Genomic DNA, 24,903 nt, shown 5'->3' with positions numbered 1-24,903 from the left:
CATGTCAGCTCTGACATATCATAACTATACTCGTAGTGGTCAGCTGGCTGCCTCTTCCATGACAGAAAGCTGGACTGAGCCACAAGAGCTACAAGTGCCCTGAAGCTTTGCTGTGCAGTCAGTGGAAACTGATTCCATCAATCTGAGACAGAAGAGAAGAAATGAGTATAAATAACAGAAGTGACAGAGTAACAGGACTTTACTCTAAGATTGTTGTTTAAGAGCACTAGTAGCACTAAAAGAAAAAAGTAATGGGTACAATCAAACATGTTTTTAAAATATGTAAATCAGACAAATCAGAAAAAGAATAATGTAACAACGAGTAAATGCAGTGCACTTTAACAATTTAAATATAATATATTTATGTACAAGCAGGCAACAACACAGAAAGATCATCTAAAATATGTGACCTGGCATATGATAAAGGATATCTTTTAGTGCACATAAATGACTTAAACTTTTTTTATTGGATACAATTTACTAAGATGAAAAATTGCTAATAAATATTTAAATATGTTATGTGAAGTTACCTAACGACAACATAAATAAATATGGCTAAAAGGCAAAAGATGTTAAGTGAGCGCTAATAAACAGGCAAATGAACGAATCCATATGGTGAATTCTACTAAGGTTACCAAGCCACTTTATATTTTAGTAATAATCATACTAAATATAAAGTAAATATGAACATACCAATATATGTAATATTAATATTCATCATATAATTATGTATAATTCTAGACAATTCATATTTATATGCCTCAATTTGCCAAGCTTTTGCAGGCTTTCTCTGTTGACTTGGAAAGGAACAAAACTAGGGATGCATGAAATTGGATTTTAGCCGATATCTGATATGCCGATACCGATATGTAATTATTTTTATTTGAACTTATTTGTTAGAATTAAATAAACAATAATGAAGTTCTTTTATAATGACAGTACATTGATGATTTGAAAATAACTATAAAAAACTATATATTAATCACTTTTTCAGAAAGATGCATTGGTAACCTTAAAATTTTAATTTATTATTTAGCATTTGAAAATGGTCTAAAGCAAAAGAGTTGCAAAAATTCTGAAAATCTTTCAGAGCTCATAATTTGTTTAAAAATATAACATATTACACATGATTACTCATAATGAATAAATCAATATATATAAAATTATTTCATTTAGGTGTCATGTTTGTGATTTTTTTCCATGCAAGCTATGGCTTCTGACCATTTAAATCATGGCATTAATTACAGCTTTATTTAATCCGAAACACATTCTAAATATTATTTGTGTATTTTGCTTTTATTTTATTAGAAGTAGGCCAACAGCGCCCCCTAGGAATTAAAACTTCTTACAGAATTGGCATTAGGATCCGGGTGTGGCTGCCGCTGCTGCCACTGCACATGTGATTACGGTTTACTCTATCACATACCGAACACATCATTCTGTACGTGCATTCTCAGTTTAAATGCAGCGATCCAAAACAGTGAATCCAATCACCATTCAGGCAAAACTTTGCTTTAAGAATGAGCCACAATACTGACATGATCTAATCATACTGTTTATGTGATCTAATAACTAGCACACACTGATCACATATGAGTTAATGTATTCCTCATATTGGCATAGTTTTTCATATAAGGCCGATGCCAATATTTACATTTAAAGCCATTATTGGTCGATTCCGATATTGGTCCGATAATATTGTGCATCCCTAAACAAAACCTCAGCCAATCGCAGTGTGAAACAGTGTAGTCAATCTACAATGAAAGTGAACAGCATGACACAACTGAATCACTCTCTTTATAATCAGTTAGGCCACACACTGCAAGAGCGGCAAAACATACTATATATATATATATATGTATATATATATGTGTATATATATATACATACATATATATATATATATATATAATTTCACATGTTTTGACTGGGTGAAAGCTCTCAAAAATGCAGTTTTGAGCAGGTAACAATCATTTCTGTTTGACAGGTGCATGATGATATTCATGTGGTGAGGAAAACAAATAGCAAAATAAAAAATAATGACTATGACCAAAACCAAGACCAAAATGGTTTGAAGGTTTAGTTCACCAATAAAATGAAAATTTACAGAAAATGTACTCACCGTCATTCCATCCAAGATGTAGAGTTTCTTTCTTCATTGGAACATATTTTGATCAATTTGGATTTGGATTATTATTATTATGACATTAATTTTCATTAAGGACTCATTTTGGCCAGAAGTGATGTTTAAAGTTAAAATGCCTTGATGTTTTTATCAGGTGTTAGACTGTCATTCTGACGGCACCCATTCACTGCAGAGAATCTACTGGTGAGTGAGTGACATAATCCTCAATTTCTCCAAATCTGTTCTTATTAAGAAATAAACTCATCTACTTCTTGGATAGCCTGAGGAGTAGTAAAATGTACATTTTTGGGTGAACTATGCCTTTAAAAATTTTATTTTAAAACTTTTAAGTGGCAAACACCACAAATTGTATTCTAGTTCCTAGTTAACTCTCACTCATTCAAATCACAATACTCCAGGAACATACTGACTTAATTCCTGATGATAGCAGCCATTAGAATGTGACACTCCATAGCAGAGAAAAAAAGCATGCAGACACAGTGCCAGAGGAAAGATCTTGTCATTGTTAGTTTGTCACTGCTGCCTGGTAGCGAGGAATCAAGGCCTTCACTTCAGGTATGACGGAGACACAGAGCTCATTATCGGGTGTAGGCAGCATCTGCACCCCCTATAGTGTTTGAAACGTGTCTGGATCTGCCTCTTTCTATTTGCCTCTAATCTGTAGACAGAAAGCAAAAGCACCATCTGGTTTTAGGTCACAATCAATATGATTCCCTCTCCACCGACACCTACAGTACACTATAGCAGAGACTTCTTTTTTTAACCACAATCTACAGGTTATAATCCTAAATGGAGCAGTCTGTGGGGCTTATTTGTGTGCTGCTGCATAGAAGTTTCAGCTTGTCATTTATCAGTAAAGGACAATAATAGAGCCACAGTGAGCAGCACGGCAGTCGTTTCTTCCTCCTTTGGCAAAACCGTGATAAATGACTTAGTGGAGGATGATTTTTCATATAATGGTTATGCTCTATAACTGTCCTCATGGGCTGATATTGCAGAGCTTGGAACCAATAAAACCTGAGGTAGTGCTCCAGGATGGGGTTCGACAAACACCGTTGAAAATTTCAGATCTCTTCCCCAGTCAACACTGAAGAATAAAAGGAAAAACATTACAAGCATTTATATATTGTTTCCGAAAGCAGTGTTAATGCTTACAGTATGTCGGAAGGAAAGCATGCATCTTGCTGTTTTATCAGTCGCTGAAAGACCAGCATAAATGAGGTGCTTTTCAACTCCTGCTGAGCTACAATTCAACTGAGCAAATTATTGAAGCACCAGGGATGCTCAGTAACTAGTTATCATAAACCACATTCATCACCTTAAAGGTTGGATTATTAAGGCATTCAGTTCATCAGCAACTGATTTACTGAGGCAAAAACCGTAAGAGAGCATATAATAAGCTGATGTATTAAACATGTTTCTATAACTGATTATGACACTAATGTGCAAGATATTACAAAGCATAGATAAATCCATCCATTCATGGAATTTCGGCAATCATGGAAATCGCAGCAAATTCTCAAGCACCCTCAATCACACTGTTTGCCTATAAGTAGGAATAGATGAAGGCATAAACACTTCGCTTCACATTATTAAAGAGAGAGAGAGAGAGAGAGAGAGAAAATGATAAAATATATAAAAAAGGAAAGAGACATTTTGGCATAGGACGTTTTTAAAAGAAGTCTCTTTTGCTTACCAAGGCTGCATCTATTTGATCCAAAATTCTGTAAAATCATTTTGAAACAACATATTGTGAAATATTTATATAATTTTACTAACTTTTGAATGGTAGTTTTGCCCGTGTGATCGGGGAAGCTGCTTTGACACCATCCATAGTGTATAAAACAACTATCTACCTTTTTTTTTTCAACACGGAAGTAAGCCATTTTCTGTGAATGTGTGAGATTTTTGGTTCATTAGCCACTGTCAGGAAATAACGAGAAGAATAACAAGGTGAAGTAAATGGTAAACCTGTTTGCACTACAAACCAGTGTGTTCATATTTAAAATAATACATTTAAAAAAATGGTAAGAAACACCAGCAATATCAAGCAGTAAAATATATATATATAGCCTTGACAAGCATAAGAGACTCCATTAAAAAAAACAGTACAAATCTTACTGATCCCAAACTTTTGAAAGGCAGTGTACATATAGGAAATCTGTTGCTTGGAACTATAGTCAATTACACAGTTTTATGGTCATTATTCAAAATCTGACTGCAATCAGAATCAAGTATTTCATAGACCCATTTAAGAATGATTATTATAGTAAGATGGATTGGTCTATATGTGTACATGTGGTCTATAAAACTGACACTAATAGAGGACAGTTTTCAGGATTCTTCTCATTAAATTGTCTAATTTTTAGAGTGTCTTAATATAATGGCTTCTGTAGGCATCTTAACTGTTCCAACCAATTCTAAAACAGACACTGAAAACGGTTTGACAGCCAAAGTGTCTGCAGTATGATTGTGTTGTAATATGATCTTTATCTGCAATAAAACACTGACATTTATGACAAGAGTAAATTAATAATAAAGTAAACTTTCTGCCATTAAAAACATTTTCTGTCACATCCCTATTGGTGCCTGAACCAATTTGAGAACAGTTTTAGAGAAATATCCATTGATGCACCATGGGAAAACTTTAAATGAATTAGATAAAGATACGCATTTCAGCTGATCAACAGTGTCACCCATTTGTTTATTCATGAAGGAGAAAATCAGCTATATTTATCAGCTATAAACATGACAGCCCCTTCTGCTGCCCTTCTGTCGACTGTTTTCTGTTCCCAACATAATAAAAAACAAAACTGACTCCATGATCTTAATTTGTTGCCATGACGGCAAACAAAATAAAAAAAAAATAAAGTAAGAAATTATAAGTCCAACAGGTTTGGACTGGTACCTCTCGATCTTCACCTGGTCTAAACTCAAGGGCAAATGTGTTGCTGCTTATCTGGATGCCTGGTAAATAAGAGATCTTATCTTTTGCTCACGATGACATTGAAGACCCAGGCTCTAATCGATAAAATCCAATTCTTTGTAGATCTGTGGCTCTGATTAGCGTCCCTCTAATCCAATCCCCGTTTTTGTCATCCATTATGGTGGCATGGTGGGGCGCTATAAAGGATGTCGTTATCGCTGCTTATGAGTTTAGCACTGATGTAAAGAAGGCAATGCGATTGGCCGAACGGAGACTTCCTCTGGCTCTTCTAATTGCAAATTCACTTGGGCCCAGACTGATACATTTCATCGCCTTGGCAACACTGCAGGCAGTAAACCTGGTAATGGGGGAAGTATATTCTCAGGGGTGGAAATTACTGCTTTCCATATTGTAGCTGGACAGAGCAAAAGGGGAGCAGGGAATGGTGAGCAACCTGTCCTAAAAATCTGTTGTAAATCTATTGTACAACAGATAGCAAGCTAGATAAAGGAACAAAATATTCAGTGGAATGAGGAGGAGACATCCAGAACCTTAATTTCTGACCACTAAACCTGACTTATATTTGTAATGATGATGTGTCCTTGGAGGCCTATTGTATGATGAATCTGTGTACAAGAATATGTGAAATGCAAATGCTCAAGGGTGCAGAAATAGGCACAAGAAGACATGTTGCGAAGTCTTTAAGCATGCATGTACAGTATTGAGATCCACATGCAGATAATCTGTGACAAATCGGTCTGGCAGATCACCAGATAAAATCACCACCTAAATTAGAAGTCACCTCATTCTTTACTGTGGATAAAAGACAGGAGAGATGCATGGTGCAGCTTTTCAGACCAATTTAGGAACATATGATCAACACATCCAATAAATCTGTTATTAAAGCAATTTTGTATACATTTGGTTTGGCAATGCATCTACAGAATGTGACAAGTGACAGGCAAGTTTGCCTAAACTTCTCTAACTCTTCCTATACATAGACAGGAAAATAATTTGCTGTGATTTTTCATTTTCCCATTATCATGCCCACAACAATTTCACAGCACAGCAATCACACAATAATGAACTTCCAGAAGCAATTAAGAGGCTCTTTCTGGCACATAGCCTTCATGTGAGGAAAACACCTATGTGGACTAATCATACTGTTCTTCTGAGAGGCTGGTGGATTAGGTTTTAATTTTTTTGGTAATACAAAAGCTGAAATCATCTAATCAATGCACAGTCAAGTGTGTACCTCTGACAGTTCCTGTAATTCAGCCTAATTGTGCTGGACATTAAGGAAACATGAAATGAATGTCACAGAACTTCACTGCTCTGGGTGTGTGTTCACAGTGTGTGTGTGTTCACTGCTGTGTGTGTGCACTTTGGATGGGTTAAATGCAGAGCACGAATTCTGAGTATGGGTCACCATACTTGGCTGTATGTCATTTCACTTCAAGTAGAGTTGGGGAAGAAAAAAACTCAAAAGGTGATATTTTAGCTATATTTTGATTCATTTTATTCATATTTTAGGAAAAGAAAAGATTTTTGCCATATTTTAGTACTGGTCAGTGGACACTCAACTATTTAAATTCAACCAAAATCTAGGCTCAGAACAGGCTAAAAAATACAATTGGGCAAATCACTGACACCTAGTGAAGTGGAATGAGAAAGAAGTGATCAAAAAGACTGCAACACATCACAGTTCCGAATCACAACAGCCATGGTGACAAGAATCTCCATGTTATTGTATCATGACAGATGTTGTTATAATATCGCAATGCCAAATCACCCCAACCGTGAACTTATTTATTCATGAGAATATCACAATGGGCATCTAAATCTCTTGTGTAACACAGTCTAACTGGGAAATAACCATCTGTAGTGTGAAGATGGCGATAAATACTGAAGCAATTTATGGAATAAACTTCTATATAACAGTGAATACAGTTTACCAACTGGCCAATTTTATCATATTCATTCCTGACTTTTTTAGATGGTATTTTCATAATAGAACAAAAACAGAATATCTAAAGGAGGCAAAGAGGAAAAGGATCCATTAGGGATCTAATAGGTAACAGATTTCAGTGAATTTGAACTACAGAAGAAACAATAGCCTTGTATGGACATACATAAATTATTTATTGAAAAGAAATGATTAGGTGAACAGCAGTAGCAAGATCATACACGTCTTACCAGTGTTTTGGTCCATGTACTCTTGTGAGGTATGTTGGTTCTGATGCACCCATTCCCCATTACATTTGAAGAAGATCTGTAGGGCAGGAGTTGCTCGACAGCGCAATTTGATTGGGTTGTTTTTGATTATGTAAGCATCCTCAGGCTCTTGCAGGAAGTGAGGTAATGTCCCACCAACTGATGACAGAGAATCAGCAAGGGCGTCACTGACGGTTCCTGTGAAATCAATTAACACACGTAAGAAACGAGCACACTTCTCTAGCACATTTACTCAGAATTTAAACTCATAAAATCTTAATTTTACGGCCAATTGTTAGATCCATGAACACCCCAGATACATAATTTTCACATGTAACTTGTACGTACAATTATTTGCTAAAAAAATAAAATACTGTCACAATCATATCTAAATGTGGTCTGCATTTAATACAGCTTCAGGTTTGTAAATATGGTGCTTTTCCTCTGGGAATGTTCTGAGCTTCCCATTGATTTTAAACTGTGTGCCAAAGAGACAATTCCACTAAAACAATTCAAGCCATTTTCTACTTTAAAAACGCATTAGCTTTCCCTGAGTGCTTTTGTGATGAAAAGAATAAAAGAATTAGCAATGGAAGAGAGTTCGACTGATTGCTTTGTGTTTGACTGATGAGCTAAAATGCATCTCAGTGCAGAAAACAAGTGAGAATGCTCTTCCTTGGGCCTAGTGTGTTTTATTTTTCTTTCTTTCTGCCATCTTTCTTTTAAACGGAAGGAAGAATAAAATAGCAGACAGGTCAACAGAGACAGAGGGAGGAGAAATAAGACAGATAAAGAGGTGTAAAGGATGAAGGGAATTAAGAAAGATTTTATTTGGAGATATTCACATGAATACCATTTTAATAATTGCAATTGCCTACACCATCTCTGACACTCTGGAATAAAACACTCCACCCATGAGAGACCGGCCATATACTGCAAAGTCTGTCAGATGTGTAAAATCCCATGAAAGCCATTAAACTAGCAGCTAATTCAGCTCTGCCCACTGAAATCTAATAGACTTTCATTTTTTACCACCTCCCACATTTGCTGTCATGTGAAATGAATAAAGAATGTATGCATACACACACTGAAAGCAGTTCACTGCTTTAAAAAAAAAAACCTCATACTCACTTCATATTCTCTTTTAACTGAACTATACGAAGTCTATAGAATCTAGCGAACGTGTTGGGAGTCGCCCATCCCACAGCTCTACAAATATCTGTCAGCGAGGTGCCACGAGCCAGCGCCCAGGATTATGCAACACTTCTAGCTGAGTGAGCCTGCAACCTGAATGGGCAGGGCATACCCTATGCCTGATAAGTCAGGGTGATGGCATCTCATATCGGCTCTACTGATTCCTTCGCCAGTAGGACTGCGTTCTCTGCCCGCAGAACATGAGCATCGGCCGCCTTCACTGTAGTGAAGTGGATGGCGCTGAACTTGGGGGGACGCCGGGTGAACTGAACCACATATCCGAGGCTGATGGTCCCCAGAAGCCAGCGAGATGGGCCGGGTAGCGCCGACCAGACGCCCAGAAAAAGTGGCCATAGGCCACAGCCATTGGGGCAGCGAGGGGGAGGGGCCCAATCGGGTGGATGGCGCTGAGACTTGTGTGGAGTGTGGGTTGTAAGGACCCACATATCCGGGTTGAGGGTGCCCGAACCACATTGATGGGCCTGGAATACCCGCCGATGGGGCCAGCGCCGGGGGCCCAGAAAAAGTGGGACCAGTAGAACCACAGCCATACCCGCAGTGGGGCAGCGAGGTGGAACACAGGGGCCCAATCGGGTGGCTGGTGAGCGGGCCAGAGAAGGGTGTGAGTGTGGGGTGTAAGGCTCACCTGGTTCCACAGGTTGGCATAGGGTGCGTGAGTAGGGCCTTTGTTGATGCTCTCGAACCACCCGCTGCTGCCATCTGGCGAAGGAAGAGGAAGAGTGCGGTCTGGTGTTTGGCCGTCCACAACTATTCGAGCCCTCCTGGGACCCAGAGATAAAGGAAACTGCTGTTTCATTGAGAATTTGGGTAGCGTCGGCTGTGAGGAAAAACGAAACAAAAGATTCTCCACCCGGCCCTCCTCCGGGGGAGGGAGTGGTGCGTTCACCATCTCCCAAAGAGCAGAACCCTCCATCTCTGGGTCACCTGTTTTAGGCTGCTGCGGCACTCAAGAGGAGTGATGGTCCCCCGAGGGTTGGTTCCCTGAGGGGTTTGCCACCACTGTAACCCTCAAACCGCCCGCGCCACTGCTGGAAGTGATTCTCGTCTGTCGGCCGCCAGAACAGGCCCCAGATTGCATCAGCGGCAATGGGACTCTGCCCCCCTGGAGGTAGCGGAGCCTGGTTCGCAGCTCAGAGATGGTGATCTTCCCGCAGTGGGAACATGACTCATCCACAAATGCCACCTCAGCATGCTTAATGCCCAGACATGTGAGGCAGCGATCTTGACCATCACCCAGAAACGCACAGGTGAAATGATCTTTAAAAAGACGATTCCATCATCTTTACAAAGATGCACCTGTGGAGCTCTTTTAGAGAAAATTGCTCTTTAGGAACTGCTGTTTTAGTACTGAGGCGCACAGGGGAGATCAGCGGGTAGTGCAGCCTGAAGAGCGCAACCCACTCGACTCTGGAATGACCACCACTGAAGCGCCGTCTCACCAACACACAAAGCTTCCGAGAGCTAGGGCTGGGCGATATATCGCATGCAATTGTCACGCGCATTTCGTCAGTAAAGCCGGTTCCTTGAATACCGCTAAATTGCCATCACCTGCTTTCAAATGGAGCGGCATTTAATAGACAGAGCGGTAATCAGGGAACCGGCTTTACTGACGAAATGCACGTGACATTGTACCTAAAGTATACATATTACCACACAGAGAGTGCGCTGAACTCGTTGTTCTCGAAGACACAGTAGTGCAGAACGATGTTGTTGCTCGGCTCCGAAGTGAAAAGCTGGTATGCATTATTACTGGTATATCCTTATTATACTCACACTCTGATCAGAGGCAGCTGGTTGCAATAATTGCATGCCAGTGTGCATTGGCTCGTTTAGTTTACACTCGAAGTAGATTGGTATATCTCAATCCCAAAAGGGAACAGGACAGTAGGCCTACTGCTATTAAATTATGTTTTTTGATGTAAAAATCTTGATAACATAACTGGACCTCAGAGAACAGTACAAAATAAAAAAGGCAGTTCATGAGCCCTTTAAATAAAGTAATACTTTGATTTAGCAAGGATGCATGAAATTGATCAAAAGTGACAGTAAAGAAGACACTTATAATGTTACAAAACTTTCTAATCAAAGATGTTTTCACAAAAATATTAAGCAGCTTAATGGTTTTCCACGTTGATGATGATAATAATGAGAAATGTTTCTTGAGCACCAAATCAGCATATTCGACTAAATTTCTGAAGGGTCATGTGACACTGAGGACTGGCGTAATGGCTAATGAAAATTCAGCGTTGCCATCACAGGAATAATTGACATTTTAAAATATATAATACACAACAATAAAACAGTCATGTAATATCCCACAATTAAAAATCTTACTGTATTTTTGATCAAATAAATGCAGCCTTGGTGGGCATAAATGACTTTTTAAAAACACTAAATAATACCCTAAACTGAATCCAAACTTAATTATAACATGAGACAGACAGTACATTTAAAAAATCTAAAAAAACAACAGAAATGATCAGACTATCATTGGCAGTGCAGACAGTAACCCACTATTTCATATTTAAAAAAACTAGAAAACAACCAATAGTAATCCAGGAAGTGCATACAATAACCCGCTATTTCATACAGCTGGATACTACCGCATAGTCAGGTCAGCTGCTAAGTAAATCACTGCAGAGTGACCTGGTGACCTCCAGCAATTTAATTGCCATCACTGTGCACTCAAGTATAATCTGTCTAGCTTGTTTGTAAGTGTTACAGTTGCCTCTGGTCTTCCCTACTCAGCTACTATCTTTAGACAAATGCACTGTGATTAAGAGAATAGCAAAGAGCACCATTCTCCTCATCTTACATGATTTTCTTGACAAGCTTTTAAGAGGGGCAAAATTGCTGAAGAGTGGACATGTTAATGATGCATAAAACAAAACATGCCAACAGCACTTTGACCTCTAATTAAAAATCATTCGTTGTTGAATGCTCTATTTCTGGGTATAGAAAAACAGCTTTGAAGAAGCACCAAAGAAACAAATGTTATCATTAAGAGTTATATTCCCAGGTGTGTGATACCTAGTTCACGGAGAAGTGCATTCTGGGCTGTTTGCAGAATCACCAAGTGGAAAAGCAAAATCACACTAGGGATGTCAGGAGAATGTCACAGATCACCCCATGGGTAAGGAGGCAAAAGCAGGAAATCTTAGATGCACGATATTACACTGGGTTTCAAAGTTCAAGGTACAAAACATGGAGCTCACTCTAAATAATTCAAAATGAAATGTTATTCTGCCTCTGCAGGTGTTTGCTGGCAGTCTCAATGTGGACAAGAATTTGTCTTGGTTGCACAGAGCACCACAGATTCCCAGGAAAACAACACAGAATTACATCAGCATATTTAACTTCCGTTTTTTCACGAATTCTGGTTATTTTGTCACCTTTGACTAAAATCTCAGCTTCCTTATGGAGAGGGCGATAAGACCTTGGGTGATCATCTTTGGTGTAAAAATCAGTTCTCAGCTATTTTCTCGGTTCAGTATAGGGGCAAAAACAGCGCACAATTTTAGAAAGTATCACAGCTCAACCCTTTTTCTGTTCATTCTATGCATAAGCACTTCCAAAAGTTTGGTTGGGAAAACAAATGGATTTTAACAAAACAGGCATGCAGCTTCAATCCCATGCCATCAGGTCGCTTCCATTGTGCAAAACCATGAATATCCTGTTTTCTACTCCCAAGACAAAGGGAGAAAGAAGGACACAATCCTGCTGTGAAGTGTTGCAGATAGGTGGGTGACAAGATGAAAATTGTATCATGAGCTGAATACGACGACATTACTTCCCTCTGCTACAGAGGGTCAATGGGAAAAAGGCAGCTGCAACCTTTTGGACAGAACTCATTATTCTTCCTTGTAGATCTGCCAGTCTTTAAACCCCATGTTCAATACATGCATTGCCCTGCTGAATTTGCTTGTTTTCCATTCATGCAGATGTCCAACCTTAACATTGCATGGTATTTCTCTAATTTGAATTGTAGTATTAGAAGTACAGTTCCCTATGAGTAGTCTGGTCCTTCCTTTACCAGCAAAAATTCCCAACATCCTTTGCACAAATTTCAGTGATGAATAGAAGGAACAACCTGAAATGACTCCAGATCCATCTGCCATCTGTTGCTGTGAAGAGAGCCTAAACTTTATTTCACCCAAATTGCGTTGAAATGAATTAAACATGAATCAGACACAGCATCGTACTAAACTTCAGTAACGATAAGAATATATATATATATATATATATATATATATATATATATATATATATATATATATATATATATATATATATATATATATATATATATATATTAATTTACAAGCCATTAGCAGCAATTATGCTGGAAAGAACAGACAGTTGCAAATAGGAATTATTATAATAGAGTAAATGGAACACAAGGTGAAGGTTAAAGCTAATTCTTATCAGTATGTTTATGTTTCTGACCTCATGCTCTGTTATCTAAATGCAAACCTGTATTGATCTGTACAAAACTGATACCATCAATATATTAGTTCAGCAGAGTGGCTTAAAAATGCCCTTTTACATTACGGGCCAATAGGTGAACAAGCAAGATCACTTTGTACTTTGACTTTGTCAGCGTATATAAGCAATTGCATGACTAGTGACTGCTGCTGGTTCTGTATTGAAGGAAAAGGCATTTAAGGGTGTTTTCACACCCAGTTCGCTTGAGCTCTGCAAACGCTCTCGGAGCGGATCAGCTCGTATATGTGAACAAACAAGTGATCTCAGACCCCACTAAAAGGACTCAAAAGTGAACCGTTTGGTTTGTTTGTGGGTCCGTTTGTGGTTCGATTTACTCATGATTTGTGAAAGCAATGAGAACCCAGTATGCTTTGTATGGACCAACATAACAGTAATGCTTGAGGTTGAACTAAGCAGTTTCATACTTGTATAATTATATATAGGCTATATTTATTATTATTTTATTGATGTCATTTCAGATTTTTCAAAAATCAATAAACGAGTAAATAAATAGACCAACTGTTAACTAGTACAATACAAAATATTTCTGTTGTCATTTATGTAATCTACGGCTAACTGTGCATTAAATTATTTAATGCATGCATCAGTAAGTATTCTTGTCATGACAGAGTCAAAGAACCACCTGAAGAGCAGTGGAGATCTAGCATCCTGCCCACATTAAATCAGACACAGAGATGAAGTAGTGTGGTAAGATCATGTGTATTTGAATGCATGAATTATATTATTGATTTAAATTAATTATCGAGAGAGAGAGAGAGAAAGAGAGAGAGAGAGATAGAGATGAAAATTGCATGTGTGAATTGTGTCTGTGCATCTCATTCTGCAAAAGTGAAGCTGTGAATTTTGTTACTTCAAAATATAAATTTTACCCCCTAGCTGCTAAGAAATATAATGTAGCGATTCAGTTTTAAAGCTACTATATTAATACAACTTGCATTGCAGCGTTGACAACAAGTGTCCATGCTTGTGAATATTTCCATGTGTGAGCACGATCTCCGATCTGTATGTCTCTGTGAGTAATGTGTGTGTGTGTATGTGTGTGCGTGCGTGCGTACGGCGTCTCATGTGTCAATGGAAGCAGCAAAACAATATAGTACCAATATTAAGTTGGAGAGAAACATTTTAATACTATCTTATCTGAGAGAAAAAAACAAGATGAATTAACTTTATACATAATATTCCCTTGTAATTTTAAATTTGACTTAAAGCCATTGTTAAAGTTCTGCAAATGTCTTGACTGGTGTCATGAACAGGGATTGCTAGCTCTTTCTCACCCGCTTCCCTGTCCACTTCATCTTCCAAAATTTCCAGTAGGTCAGACTCCAGAATTTCACTGCTGCACAAAATGCTGGAGTCTGTGTTCTTATGAAGTTGTGGTGTGAACAAGAAAGGGTCTGAGATCACTTAAGTGCTGAAAAGGACCAAGAAAAGAACTGGGTTCTCTTTTGAGTCCACTATATTGTGAACACTAAAAGGACTGAGGTCACTTTTGACTGGTTCCTTTCTGGTTCACTTTAAGGGTGTTTTCACACTTGAGTTAGTGATGTTTAGGTTGTGAACGAATTATTCTTTTTGAACGAATATTTTAGGTGAACGAATCGTTCTCGTTCACGTAATCCAGTGACTCATATTTTTCATTCACTGAAATTCCTCCCTCCACAGCAGCTATTTAACACTATTACCAGTGCATGTGCAGCTCGGTGAACCGGGTAGCTCTGTGAACTATTTAATCCTGTCAAAGAATTACTCAACCTCGAGTCAATAGCCTTTGAGTATGAGATGTGAAGGAGCATGTGATTTGTTGAATACAGTGAACGAATATGCCCTTCACTGAACGAGTTTCGTTTGAGTCTGAATGAGATCGAGAGATCTTCTCGTTCGTGAACGAAATGACTGAACTAGTACATGTAGTTCGTAAATGAGCTGAATGAACTGGTACATCTCAATTGTGAATGAAATAACTGAACTGGTACATGTCGTTCGTGAACGAGTTGAATGAACTGATACATCTCATTCGTGACTTAAATGAACAAGGACATAGCCTATCTCGTTCGTGAATGAAATGAATGAGAGTATACCGGATCAGTCGGCCATTTAGCATGTCAATCTCAATCAGCAATCAGCAGATACAAAGCACAGTTATAGGTACTAGTATGCACATACGCTTGTTTTCATATTTAGCATACAGAACATAACTACTCGATTAATCCCCGATTTATGAATGTGAATATATTATATATGAACTGTCTGACCAAACAATTAAAATGTTAATTATGCAAGAAAACATTGTGCTTTGTTCATCTGAACAACGATTATGTACTCATTTTAATAAAGCCACATCAGTTTTTGTAACCAGTGAACATGAACGTTTGTACGTTCGTTGACTTGAGACATAACACATAAGACACTCTTTTTCGCCACCTACTGGTGTATTTGTGTAATATGAAGAAATGGTCACTGAACGAATCAGTGAACGAATCTGAATAAATCATTTTGGTGAACGAACTGAAAATGAACAAATCTCTTGAAAGAATCAAAATTTCCACCATTAATTTGAGTCCTCTTTAAAAGAACCAACCCCAGACCCCTTAAAGTGGACCAAGAGGTGGACCAAGTGAAAATGGACCCAGTTTTCTTTGTGTTCACACTATCGAAGTTCCTGAGAGAGGACTCAGATCCTTTTCTGGTCCACTAAGCAGTAATGGTGTCTCAGACCTCTTTGTGTTCAGACTGTTGCTTTTTGGATCTAGTCCAGTTCAGTGTTTAATGGCTGACATTATGGCCTCCAAAACTGGAATATTCTTTTTCTTTTGCACAAAAAAATATAAGTTTTGTACACCTTTGTAATATTTATTTTGAATTGTTTTCCTTGTCTATGGAATCATGTTTATTTTATAGCACACAGGGTTTCTGCAGGAGTTTTAAGCCCCAATTTAAGACTTTTTAAGACTGTTTTTAAGACCTGCACAGATAGAATGTATGTCATATGAGTGGGGTGGGGCAATGACTGTAAAATGATTTACAGGTTTTCACAAAAAAAAGGAAGAAAATGTCAGCCTTTCAAATTTCAAACCATTTTTAAGAAAAGAGTAAAAAATCAAATGTATCAATAATTATATTAATGGTTTAATGGCTGGTCTAATATAAATTATTTTAAACCAGCAGAAGGGCTGTTCAAAAATGCAAATTCATTCTCTGCCAGCAGGTGGAGATTTCAGAACTGCATAAAGATAGACTTTGAAACCTGCAGCACTCATATTTATCCAATAAAATCATAGCCTCCTTTTTTTTTTCATTTTAATCATAGCATTAAGCTATATGACAATTGTCTTTCCGTTCCATTGTACTTTTTATGGCCTTAAAATTGATACAATAAAATTTAAGACTTTTAAAAGACCAGTGGAAAAGGCATGCTGACATTGAGAAAAAAAAATTTATTGGACAAATAAAATAAAATAAAATATAATAAACTGCTTCACATTTTTCAGGTACAGTACATGTATCCTTAAATGCAGCAGTTAAGTAATAAACATATTGCATAATATGCATATTATTAATTGATTGAATAATAGATTCTACTGATTCTCATATTAGGCTGCTGTACTAGAACTACATACTGCACAGATCAGTTACACATGCTATTTCTTTCCCAGATGTTTACATTCGATTGAGACAAAACCAACTTTGTTTATGTGAACCATGGTTTTTTTTTGACTTGAAACAATAAACGCTAAAGAGAGTGTAGTTTAGCCCCTGCTGGTATGTGCGCGTTCGTAGCCTATGTCAAAAAAGTTTAAACTGGCAAGGCGCACAGCCGTATCTCTCTTACACAGTTTGGAAGCAGCAGAAATTAAAATGAGTGTACATTGTGAATGAACAATTTGTAGTGATCTGCCAGAAGAAGCAAACACTATGAACAGCTGATTAGTACAGAAAATTCTGATGGCCAAACTACATTAGAATTCGCAAATGGAAAAATCAAGTGAGCCCGGGCCTATTTGTGTTCACAATACACGCTTTTAGCGAACCGTACCTTTAGCCGAAAGCGAACTGTACTCAGACCACCTCCTGAGATGGTCTCGGTTCAGTTCGCTTCTGAGGAGTCTGAGATCATTTGGAGTGTTCAAATATGGGCCAAAAATCATGCGAACTGATCTCAGACTCCTGAAAAGGACCAAGTGTGAAAAGTGAACTGGGGTTGGTTCCTTTAAAATGAACTATATGTAAAAACACCCTTAAAGTGACAATTCACCCATAAATGAAAAACTTCATTATCTACCTATTCACCCTCAATGTTGTTGCTGTCTTTTTTTTTTCTTCAATGAAAAACAAAATAAATTATTTGTTTAAGTAAATTTCAGTCTATTTCTCACACAAAACTTTTCATCGACTTCGGTGCATTTTTGTAATTTGTATGGGAAAAACCACATGAGGATGGGTAAATAATGTGTAACTATCCCATCTTCTAGGATTTAATCCACACCAAGTTTAATCCAACAGGAAAACAACAATACAGTCGACCATCATAAAACACATCCAATTATTAACACCTTGCCATGTGCAAATTCAATGAGGAACAGCAATGAAGTATAAAAGAATGAGAGGGGGTTGTAGAGGTTAATGGGTCTGTGGACATCTCTAATTGGTTTTGAGGTCACACTAATTCCTAGATTGCTAATTGTTAGCCTTATCCTTTTAGCAGTGCCTGCACACTTACTGCAATAAAAAGTAATGGATAATTGGAACAATCCATGCTCTATAAAAACAGCAGAGCCAATTCTTTCTGCTCCTCCTATGATAGATGAGCATAAATGCAAGTCCTAATGACTCTAACAAGCAAGCCACCAATAAGTCATTCATTTTCTCATTATGCTAGTTAATTTTAATACAGCCGCTGCAATGAAGGTCCACAGCCAGTCCAATAGTTAGCAGACAGAGAAGAGGTAGAGTTATATAATATACCAATATACTAACCCTAAGGTTGTGGGTTCAAGTCTCAGGACGGCAATACCACGATTGAGGTGCCCTTGAGCAAGGCACCGAACCCCCAACTGCTCCCCGGGTGCCGCTGCATAAATGGCTGCCCACTGCTCCGGGTGTGTGTTCATTGCTGTGTGTGTGCACTTGGATGGGTTAAATGCAGAGCACGAATTCTGAGTCACCATACTTGACTGTATGTCACATCACTTCACTTAATCCAGGTGTTTCAATGATTTACTTTTCAGTAAAGACTGTAAAAAAACTGCATAATGATGTGTATCACACTCTTACAAAAACTGCGAACCATGAGGTGAGACTGCATCACGCCAGCTCCCTAGAGCTCTAGGTGTTGTTTCTTTAGTGATGTTTATTTTGTGTGTTTTTTTTTCACTTTCAGCTCATTAATCAGTTCATTAAAACACATCTCTTCCTTCTTTATTTGACCCTGTAACTCTAGCAATCTCTATTCTAATTGTATTCTTTAAAAAAAACTGGCCCCTGTTAGACTTCCATTCTATTCATTTACTAACTGCTTGTTTTCTTTTCTTTTTATTTATTGTACAATTAACAAAACCAAAAAGGCCTCTAACACTAACTTGCTCTATTATTTTTCTATTATATCTGTTTTATTTTTATTTATTATATAATTAAAAAAACTTTGCTAAATATACTACGTTAAGCTAACTGAGACGTGTTATAGCACTTGCGAATCATTGCTCTTTTGTTGATTTTGATTGCTTCCATTATCCTCATTTGCAAGTCACTTTGGATAAAAGCACCTGGTAAATAACTAAATGTAAATGTAATGATATCCTGTATTATGATTGTTAAATGGCAGCGGTGGCTTTCCCTTTGTTATCTTTCCTTGATTAGCTGGATTTCTGTTTAAACTCTGCCCTATTCTCCATGACATAATCAAGGTTGGGCTTGATTCTTGTTTTAGGCTGATTCATAAAACTCATAATATTTACCAACCAGTTACTTTATCTTAATTTATTTCATCCACCAAAATAGGCTAATTATTATTAAAAAATGTTAAAATACTGTTAAATATGTAATATTCACGTGTGTGTGTGTGTGTGTGTGTGTGTGTGTGTGTGTGTGTGTGTGTGTGTGTGTGTGTGTGTCATTTCTTATGTTTGTTTTTTCTAATGTTCATGTTTTTCTTTACCCAAATTAGCATATAAGAATGATTTCTGAAAATCATGTGCCATTAGATATGGCTGAGATATAGCAAGAATAAATTCTTTAAAAATTTATTTTAAATTTAAATGTGTAGCAAATAGCTCAAAAGGGAAATATATATAAATAATTACAATTAATTATAGTAACTGTAGCAGAATTAACATTGTCATCAACTACTCTGTTTGTCCAGCGAACACTCAGTGTAAGTTCATATCAACTCTAAGAAAGGATATTTTTGTGGCTACAGAAAATATCTTTCCTACAGTATTAATGCATTAAAGCATGTAGCTGGATCAGAATCGTAAAGGGACATTATTTAGAAGCAGAACCAGAAACTCATGTAATTTGTGCACCCAAGTTTTAACTAAATGCTAACACACATAAATACACTAAACAAACAAACATACAATCACTCATACATAGGGAAAGGGCAAGTGAGACTGGAAGAACCATTAGAGAAACAAGAAAATGCAGCTATGGAAAAGGAGTCAGTTAACGTTTGAGTGAAACCATCAGCGCCGTTTTACAACAGTCTATAGCTTATAGTAAACCTCTGTTTTGTTTAGTTAAATGTATGATAATTGCATTGCCTTGGTCATTGACGAGAGTCCAGATGCAGTCTTGGATTAAAGTCTTGATGGTTTCAAGGTTTGGACTTACGATCACGGTCTTCATGGGTTTGAAAAGTGATGAACTCCAAAGATGTTTTAGAGAGAATTGAGTAGTGAGGAAGATTCTCTCTACATACTTTTATGTCATACAGTTTATCTGATCTGGCTGAGGTGTCCTGACCTGGAGATCGTTCACAGACATATACTGTAGGCACCAAGTCTGGTGTTGGGTGAGGGGTCTGTGATTGTTTGTTAATCTAATGAATAACTGATTTGTTAAATCTAATGAACAATTGTTTGTCTGATTGGTCCAAATGCTACAAATGTTTCACAATACTACTGTTTGGCTGTATTTTTGATCAGATAAATGTATATTTTAAAAACATTAAAAGAAAAACAAAATCTTACTAACCCCAAACTTTTGAATGGAATATACAGGCATAGCAAAATCCTTTATACATCTATGTATGGTAACCTAAATTTTTCGCAGTTTTTCTTCTGTATAAGCAAACTCAAAATGTTGATCAATCATGCTTGAATTCAGTCATTATATTTCAGTGCAACACTAAACCTCCAGTTCTAATAATCTCATAAAGCACATTTCCAAATAGCTCATAATGTGTCAGCAATTCCCATGTCAGCTATTTTGGCCTCTCCGGCTTCCTGTAATGAAAGTGCATGGAAAGCAGCTTGGCTTGTGAAAGTGGGTTACATGGAAATGCATTTGACACATCAGTCCTCATCACCAAGTAGCCACTTGATGTAGTTACACATCACTGTCAAGTTTCAGCACATGCACCAAAAGCTCCTGTCCTTTAAAACCATGTACTTTACTTTCACACCAAAGCCTCTCATGGATTTCTGAAGAGGGTTTGACATGGGAGGAGGAGAGTGTGTGTACAAGTGAGCATGTGGGGGTTACATGGTGAGCACTCTGTTGGATTTCAGCAAGCTGAGAATTTTAAGCCAGAAGTGTCAGAAAGTGTCAAGATAATCCCAGCTAAGGTGAAGGGATGAGTGAGAGAAAGAGAAAGGAAGTGTGAGAGAGAGGAAGTGAGAAAGAGTTGGAAAGGAAGGGAGGCTTTTGGGTTATAATTGATGTCTCATATATCCCTCCTTCTGTTCACTCAATCATGTACACACACGTTTTCTGCAGGGAGCAAGGAAAATATGGAAAAGAGTTTTGCTACCTTTAATTAACAGTTAAGAAAAAAATACTATTAAAATGATTAAACCAGACTAAAATAAAATTTTAGAATCACTTACTGAAGCCCTAAATTTTTTAAACCTAAATTCAACCTATAATTTTAGCCTGCACATGCTCTTCTTAGATAGTGTTATTATGGTTCTGTAACATACAACAAAAATACAATATTGGTATATTTTAAAGAACACATATTATGCCACATTTTACAGGCCCCGCCCTGAGTGAGCCGAACATAATCTACCATGTTTATCTTCACACTAGAGCATTCAAGTAAGAAATGTCTTATTATTAGAGCTACAGAAATTATTCAAGAAAAATGAGACATTCTGGTTTTATTTTATTGTTTGGGTCATGTTAACAGCGTAGACAGGAATATAGGTACTGTATATTACGCTGTTGTTACTTATACACAGATCTAATATAAACATGCGATTTCTTTTCCAGCTGATTACCTTCACAGACATAACCAACTGTTTTCTGTAACTTATATGTGTTTTTAACATAAATTTGTGTATTTTTTGAGCTTCAAAGCTTTGGTAGTAATCAACACCGAATATTCGAAGCTTCGAAGGGAGGGGGCTGGACATATTCTTCTCTCTAACACTGTGTCTACACCGGACGCCGCGCCGCGACAAAAAACAATAGAACCCATTATGCTATCTACACTGGATGCGGCGCGGCTGACAAATTCCGGACAGTAAACTGCTGCTGGGTTCTATTTATGACGTACTGACACAAATTTCAAATCATTTTCAATGGTCACTTTGTCGCGTCCCTTATAGACAGACTTTAGCTGTCGCATCCGATGTAGACACGGTGTAATAAAGGCAGGAATCTCTGTGTGTCTGTCTGTCTGTTCGCATTTTATTATGTCGAGAACCATTCATTCAATCGACTTCACGTGTGGCGGGTGTGGCGCTGCAGATCAAAGGGAGTGCAATGTCACATTTTGGTGCAATATGGACATGGGACATGTTCAGAATGAATAAACTTTAAGAAACAGAGGTGGGCAGTAACAAGTTACATTCACTTCGTTACATTTACTTGAATAAATTTTTTGGGTAACTAATACTTTTGGAGTATATTTAAAGATGGGTACTTTTACTCTTACTTAAGTAAATTTTGGAAAAAAAAAAACAAAAAAAACATTTTTTTGTACTTTTACTTTGTTACTGTGGGTGGCGCTCCTTTCGTTACTTCATCTTAATGCAATATAAGTTATAAATGCTTCAGTTTATTCCAAACGCGCCGTCTACTTTTCTCTGGGCAATGAGCGATGCTCATTCGCGAATTATTCATTCTTTTGAGTCAATTCTATTCAAAGGCTTGATCAAACCAGTTGGCTAACCAGTGAATTGGTTCGTGAATCAGTTTGAATGATTTGTTCAGTTCCCTGCCATGCGCGCCGTCTGAAGCGGTTCTCACTCAGAGTTGTAACAGAAAGTTTAAGAACATCAAGAGCGTTGAAAACGTGGCTTTGGATCTGCACTGAATTGAAATCAAACATGCAAAGGCTATTGTTTGCTTGTGATGAAGATCTTTATTAGATGAACACCCCCTCAGGCACGTGCCCCCTCAGATTTTTGAGCCAAGTGGATTTTGAATGCAGCTTCCAAAAGACAAAAAAATAGCCGATTAATATTTTCTATATTTGATACAATCACACCGGCGTGAGAACGTTCAGCGAGTCATATCATCAGCTGCTAAATTCAGATCTGCGTTCGCTGACTGGCGCTGAGCCAGAGACAGACGCGTTTTTACAGCGCTGCGCATTATAACCAATCACACAAGATTCTGTTGAGCTTAAGAAAGCAATGACCAATCAAAGGTGTTCCGATGAGTCATCGCTAAAATGCTGGTGCTTCCTTCACTTGCTCGCTTACTGAATACCTCTTTCTGGCGAATTCTCTCATCAGTAACAACAAAGTGCAGATGAGTGTACGAATCTATAAATAAGATATTGATTTCACACTGTTAACAGTTTCAGTGATTTTAATAGGAGTTTTTGAGAGTGATTGAACTCTAGACTGTCAGTGAAAATGTTCTTTGATAATGTAAATGTTCTTTGCTCTCTTTCTGTACAATGAAAGATTAGTAGCCTAACTTACAAAGTTTTTATATCAAATTAACTTTAAATGTTATATTCACATTTAATATAAAGATATGCAATATTTAAATATGTTATGGCATGACACCCATATCTGTTACTTAAGTAAACAGACAGGTTTTTATGCATGGTTAATAGATTACATTATTAGGCTACTTTGAAATATCTTGATTCTCACCATCATAGATTATGTTAGATAATATGCGATCTTATCTAACATAATCTATGACAGTGAGAATCGAGATATTTCACGATATAGTTCATGCTTCTGGAAATGTTTCTAATAAAAAAATAAAAAAAAATAAATAAATAATGCTTAATAATAATTTGCCAATATGCTGTTGTAGCTCCTGTGTCACATGACCACCCCCCCAACAGAGCACCAAAAAAAAAAACTACAAAACCACACTACCTCTTATACATTAAATAAAATATTATTTTTACATTTAATAAGCTGTCACAGAGTATGAAATAAATACCCTCCAAACCCGCATTAGCTCTGTTCCAGAAGGAATGCCTTTGCCTAGACACAATTAACATTGATATTTCCACAATATTTACGCTTGCATAAATATACATATGTTTACATTTTGCAGAACAGACAGAAGAAGATCCGTCAATGTGCATTTGGTTCATTAAGTTCGGTAACTTAGCGGTCATGTGAGGAGTTTTCACTCTTCTCCGTGTCAGAGGTTATTTATACATATATAATACATTCTTTAAAATATAATTTATTTCAGTGATGCAAATCAGAATTTTCATCAGCTGTTACTCCAGTTTTCAGAGTAATGATCCTTCAAAAAATAATTCTAATATATTGATTTATTACCAGTGCTGGAAACCGTTTTGCTGCTTAATATTTTTTGAAACATGTGGCATTTTGTTCTGAAGGATTATGTGACACTGATGACTGGAGTAAAGGCTGATGAAATATATATGTAAATATTTCTATTTCTTTTACTTGAGTACAGATTTTGGGGATTCTACCCACCTCTTTTAATAAACTACAGAACAGCGCAAGCTGGAAGCAGCTCACCTCATGCGGGCAGTGCTTATATGCTCCGAGAACGGACACTGCACTAGTGACACAAAACACACAGGTCTGTTAAGAGCAATACTTTTAATAAAGACAAATTATTATTAGGCTGGGCTACTATAAATTTTTTTAGACTGCCGTATTCGCAAGTATTTTCCAAGCAAATTAAGTGCACATTTTTATCATGTGTAAAATTACTGATTAACATGCCGGATAAAAGCAGTTAATTTTTTTTTACACCAACAATATACTATAGGCGTACTACTTACAGAACTGAGGTGATTTTTCAAACTTGATGTGCTGTTGTGGTAGGCAGTTTTAAATCGCATATTTGGCACACTGCCTTTGTCTTGTCCTCACTCAATTTAAAGTGCTCCCACACAGCTGAGGTCTTCGGCATTGTTGTCTTCTCTTCCATATGAACTGAATCATTAATGGACGATTCATATTCAAGTGCGAATCAGAACCGTTTCGTGGGGGATGCCAGGTGTTAAAAAAAAAAAAAAAAAAGAATATTCGAATCTCAAAATTTTAAATCAAATGCCAACCCACCAAACGAATATTTGAATAATCCAATATTCTGGTCCAGCTCTATTAAACATAAGTTTAGTACTTACAAGCCATGTGACATCTGCTTTCTGTGTGTATGCTTCGGATGTGTGCGCTCAGAAAACCGTATATCAGAACTTTAAACTGATATGGCTTTAAAATGCATGATTTCAGCTTGATAGACATCAAAACCAAACTGATGTCATTTGATAGAGTATCTG

General features: G+C 37.3%; 1 protein-coding gene across 5 annotated transcripts in view; it reads right to left on the bottom strand.

Annotated features, from left to right (window-relative positions):
- The window catches only part of unc5db (unc-5 netrin receptor Db), a 137,735-nt gene that overhangs the window by 51,895 nt on the left and 60,937 nt on the right, over positions 1-24,903 (bottom strand). For 4 of the 5 annotated variants that reach the window (XM_042723957.1, XM_042723956.1, XM_042723955.1 and 1 more), the window contains exon 2: positions 7,269-7,484. In XM_042723957.1, the coding sequence (XP_042579891.1) occupies positions 7,269-7,484 (216 nt within the window). Of the gene's footprint in view, positions 1-7,268; positions 7,485-10,156; positions 10,226-24,903 lie in introns of those variants that run through there. The other variant, XM_042723958.1, reaches the window with a different exon arrangement.

The sequence above is a fragment of the Cyprinus carpio genome, chromosome B5 (assembly GCF_018340385.1).
Source record: "Cyprinus carpio isolate SPL01 chromosome B5, ASM1834038v1, whole genome shotgun sequence".
Lineage (NCBI taxonomy): Eukaryota > Metazoa > Chordata > Actinopteri > Cypriniformes > Cyprinidae > Cyprinus > Cyprinus carpio.
The sequence above is the reverse complement of the archived record's forward strand: the minus strand, read 5'-3'. Positions and strand labels throughout refer to the sequence as shown.